The following is a 5,247-nucleotide window of genomic DNA, read 5'->3' as shown; positions in this document are numbered from 1 at the left end:
GAGGACGTGCATGCAGTACTTGTAGAAGAAACTCAGAAACTCCGTTTTCTCTGTTTTCTGTCACAACATGAAAGGAGGAAAAGTTCCTGAGAACAACAAAAGGACTTTCACAGCTCATCATGTTGAATTTTCATCAAACTTCGACATAAATTACAGACCAACAGCTTGAGTTGACAAAAAATAATTTAGCTTAAAAGAAGTAATTTAATGTTTCTGATCAGCTACAAGCTCAAACCATCAATTTAAACTGTTTCAAGTATAAACATCAGAAATAAAATCCTGTTCAGGACTTCATTGTAGAATATTAAAATATAGCTGGGTATTAAAAATCATTTCCAGAAACTGTTTGACTTGATTCATAAGAACGTGGATTGATTCGATTCAGATCATTTTAGATTATTTTGATCCTCTATGAATTTACACATTTGTTTAGAAAAAAAAATTTAAGATTTTATGTATGTTTTGAATCTATTTATGCTAATCTGATACAGTAAAATAGTAAATAATGTAGTAAAATAATAAGATTGTTAATATCAAACAGTGTTACATAGATTCTCTAAAATAGAAGTTCTAACTAAAATGTTCAGATCACTAACTGTAAACATTGTTCTGCTTCTCCTGGAGGATGTTTCAGTTTGGCCACTAGGTGGCGATTTCACTTTAGCAGTACATCAAAAAGACAACAAACGTATGACAAAAAAAACTGTTATAGACCTTAAATGGTTACTTTAAAAAATATTTCCTTACAGAGTTTGGAAAATGTGAGTTCATAAAAATAATCATTTAGTCAATAATGTATGTTTAGGTCCACCGAGCGTTAGCATTAGCCGTCCTATGGGAAATTCCATTAAACATTAGCATCAAGCTAGCAGACTTTAGCTTTACGTGCTAAATTGATTATTAATCTATTAAGCTTAAATGGATTTTAATCAACCCAGCCCTAAGAGAGAAGGTTCATTTCGTTTTGTGTAGTTGTGTTTAGCTCACATTGGTGGACGCCAGCATGTTCTCAGGATCAATGAGAGTCCGGAGAAGGCCCATCAGCTGAACGGCTCCTCCTAACTCAGGGTCCGAGTCACAAATCATCTGCTTGATCACCACGTTTATCAGCAGAACATCCTGACACACAAGAACACAAAGTAAACACTTGAAACAGAGATGAATTAAAACCAAAACCTTTACTCTTGATATGTGGTTTCTTAAACTTAAAATCCTCTTTAACAACACTTTCACACATCATAAGTTAGATTGTAAACCCGAGTGACGGATTCATCCAGGCTTACGTCGTCCGTCTGCTGAGGCTCCTGCATGACGAACTCCCTGACCATGGAGGGGCTGAATTCCACCAGGTAGGAGAAGATGTCCGTCGCCGCCGCCCTCACCTGGAGGTCGTTCATTCCCTGACGAGAACAAATTAGGAAGCGATGACACCCGCAGTCCTCATCATCACCCAACAGCCAACGTTTTAAACCAAAGACGGACCTACCATGACTATTTCCAGGGCAGGTAAAATCCCCAAATTTGCCAAAGTTTTAAAAAAGGCATCTCTGTTTTGTGGCTGCAAAGTTTGGGAGAAAGCGCAGAATTCCTTGACGAAGTTCACCTAAAAATAGGAAAAACGTAGAAGTCGAAGCAGGAAATAAAGGCCCAATTTTCTTTATTCTACAACGCTTTATTTTGAAAAGCAGGTCAATGATTACAGCTGTAATACTGATATGACTTTATTGTACTGAAAAAACAAAACCACAAATATTAAAACATCCTTTGAACAAAAACATAAGGCATTTCTAAAAACCATCTCTTTAACAAAGAGATTCAAAACAACAAATAAATGCTGATCATCGACTTACCAGCTCTCTCCTTTTACTGTCGTCTGTGGCTTCATCTGTGAGCTGTGCAAAGACCTCCGTGAGGAACTTCTCGTCCTCCTGTGGAGCAGGAAAACAGTCCAGGTATAAACAAAAAATGAAAAAAAGGAGAAGCTGGAAGGTTTCATTCACTTTACATCGTCAATGCTTTGTTCATTAATCAAACTTTACATTTGTGTCTCTACACACAATTTCTAACAAATTTAACATGAATAGAAAGTCATTCATCTGATCCATATATGACATGAGGGAAAATCGATTCATTTTGGATTCAAAATAAAAATCTGGAAGAGATTGGAATAAACAAAAAGGCAGTAGGAAGTGATTACACCATGGAAACAAAAATAACAATGAGCAGTGCCAGAAAATACTTAAAAAATTAACCATTACCATGAAAATACATTTAAAAAAAAATCAAAACATAAGAAATCTTTGAAGTATTTAAGGAATATCTGAAATAATAATCTTAAGCTGTAATGTGAACATTTATTAAGACATGATTATAAACAAAAAAGTACATTATCAAAGCTAATTGTGAATATTTCTTTTTTTTTAAATATCTTCACTTTTTTACAGTGAACGTTCTAAGAAAATAATAATAACACAGCAGCACAAGTCGTATCCAGTTATCTTAATTCTCATTTGGAAAGTCTATTTATTTACAAAACACATTTTTAAACTGTTTGACAAAAATAATTATGGTATTAAAAATTAGAGAGTACATCTAGTAGCAAACAACAGAATAAAATAATCGTTTATTGGGCTGTATTGATAAAATCGATTGATTTAAGCTTAATAGATCAATAATCGATTCATAAAAATATAAATCCATTTAGCGCATAAAGCTAAAGTCTGCTAGCTTGATGCTAACATTTATGGAATTTCCCATAGGACGGCTAATGCTAACGTTCGGTAGACCTAAACACACATTGGATACATCTTTATAAACTCACAGGCATGAATTTTCCAAACTCTTTTAAGGATTTTTTTTTAAAGTAACTACTGATATAGAGTGATCGCCACCTAGTGACCGAACTGAAACGTCCTCCAGGAGAAGCAGAACAATGTTCACAATGAACATTTTTGTTAGAACTTCTCCTTTTTAGAAACCATGTAACACTGTAAACTATTAACAATCTCATTATTTCACTAATACATTTTACAGTATGTGAACTGGATCAGATTAATCAAAATATATTCAAAACATAAATAGATTATTAATGTATTTCTAAAAAAAAATGTGGTTGAATGTGTAAATTCAAATTAAATAGTATGTAATTAAATTGAGAAGATCAAAAGAATAAATAAAATAAATCAGAATCGAATCGTATGGGGAAAATATCATCAATACCCAGCCCTAATCAATTAAAACAGAAAACATTTTAATTTACATTGTTAAATATGAACACAGAAATACATTTAACTGAAACTACACTCACTTTAGATCCTTACCTGCAACATACTGACAATCTCCACTTTGTTGAAGAAAATGAAGGAGGTGAGGGTGGACAGGAAGTTCTCCTCAAACACTGAGGGCGTAGGCAGTATTATGTCCTGGATGTACTGAACCCGGTAGGTCTGGTGGATTTTCTGCCGAAGCTCAGAGTCCGTGATCGGGATCACTTCCTTAAACTTAGCCGTCTTGGTCAAGAATTCCCGATGTCTTTTCGGCTGAACCAACGCCGGGTCGTACTCGAGGCAACCGACCACATCCATGATACAGTCATCTGAGAACATCACCTCGAAAAGGGCGGCTTTGTTGAGGAACAAGACCCCCCGCACGATCTCATAGAGGTGGTGCAGGCCTTCTCTGTTGTCCAGGTCCTCGCATACTCTGAAGAGGCCCAGCAGTTTCTTTATGTAGCCCTCACTCATCAGAGCCAGTGCTAGTTTTTCCCGCCGAATGGGGGAGGAGAGAACCGAGGTGACCAGGTCGGCGATTTCCTCCAGTCGACCCAATTCGCACGCCGGGAGCTCGACCAAGTGGCTCGTCTCGGGAATTTCCTCAAAGTGGTCCTCCTCTGATTCATCGATGGGGTCCTGAGTGATGTCCAGAGCGGGGTCTTTGCCTTGTACCTGAGCAACAAAAAGTGTTCTAATTAGATCAAAATGTACAGAAAAGAATTATAAATTGGAATGCAGTTGATAGAAACTACATAACTCACAGTATTCTCATTCATTCTAAACTTTTAACAAATTTTCCGGAGTATAAGTCGCAAGAGCAAAAAATGTCTAATCAAGAGAAGAAAACCACAAGTCGAACTTCTAGGAGATAAGTCTGACGTTCCAGAACAAATCCGCCAAGCCCAGCGTTGCTAAAATAAAAATAAATAAATACATCAATACTAATCTTTTGATCTGTATAAGAAAAATATCAAAGTTTAAGAGGAAAACAATCAGATTCTCTTCCATGTTTGTTTTGGACGACACTTTTTCTGCTGCTGTCAGTAGCAAATACTTCGGATGTGGCACCCTCTAGTGGTTGTTAGAGGGAACAACCACTAATTTACTGGAAAAATGACAAATTTGAGCCCATTTATGTCTTTATAAAAAAAATGTAAATAAAAAATACACACAAACACACAAATAAGTCACTCCTGAATACAAGTCACATCCATGGCTAAACTATGAAAAAAACTGCAACTTATACTCAGGAAAATATGGTAATCTGATCAAGTAACACTTGTAAGTAACTAAAAATAAAATCATCTTTTACCTAAAAACGGATGTCAAACTTTAACGAGTTAATAAAAGGATTTGTACGCTAAATTCCTTCTTATTTATGAAAAAGTATAAGTTATTGAACACATTTCAATGATTATACAGTAACAATTACAAAATCCCACCAGGCAGGTCATGTTTTCAAACATTAAAAAGAAAAGACACCAAAAAGGGGGGGAGATGTTACTTCTGACCTGATTATTTTAGCCTTTTTATCATTATGTTGTTCTTTTTTGTTTTTATACTTTTGTTTCAACTGTTTACTTGGGTTTCCTTTGCAAAAGAGATCCAATTTCAATGGGACTTCCTGGTAAAAATAAAGGTTAGATAAAAAAAATAAATAACCCTCATGCTGAACTGTTTTTATTTAACAGTTACCTGACAGATCCTTTCCCAAATCTCATCGCAGCCGGCCTTTTCCTGGAAGCTCAGAGCAAGGTCGTAATTATCCGCTTCTGACCAAACAATGAGTGTGTCCTGGAAGAAAAAGATACTTTTTATTATTACTAAAATTACAAAAACAAAAGTCTTCAAAAATAATTTACACAAAAACTTTAGACTAAGATTTTAACCCAGAGCGTGTGGCTAAATTATACAGTTGAATATTTCTACTGCTGAGAAATACAACTATATTTGACACAATATATCGGCACCAGTA

The 5,247-nt window shown here is 35.3% G+C and overlaps 1 protein-coding gene across 1 annotated transcript in view; it reads right to left on the bottom strand.

Annotated features, from left to right (window-relative positions):
* Window positions 1-5,066, bottom strand: part of LOC112161949 (serine/threonine-protein phosphatase 4 regulatory subunit 3-A) — a gene marked incomplete at its 5' end in the record, with an annotated part of 10,269 nt that extends 5,203 nt beyond the window's left edge. Inside the window, 6 exon segments of the mRNA XM_024297517.2 lie at window positions 988-1,119; window positions 1,284-1,400; window positions 1,487-1,603; window positions 1,851-1,928; window positions 3,321-3,944; window positions 4,968-5,066. Of these exon segments, the coding sequence (XP_024153285.1) occupies window positions 988-1,119; window positions 1,284-1,400; window positions 1,487-1,603; window positions 1,851-1,928; window positions 3,321-3,944; window positions 4,968-5,066 (1,167 nt within the window).
* Window positions 5,067-5,247: the final 181 nt, after the last annotated feature.

The sequence above is a fragment of the Oryzias melastigma genome, linkage group LG15, assembly GCF_002922805.2.
Source record: "Oryzias melastigma strain HK-1 linkage group LG15, ASM292280v2, whole genome shotgun sequence".
In the NCBI taxonomy this organism is placed as follows: domain Eukaryota; kingdom Metazoa; phylum Chordata; class Actinopteri; order Beloniformes; family Adrianichthyidae; genus Oryzias; species Oryzias melastigma.
Note: the sequence above shows the minus strand (reverse complement) of the source record. Positions and strands in the feature narration are given on the sequence as shown.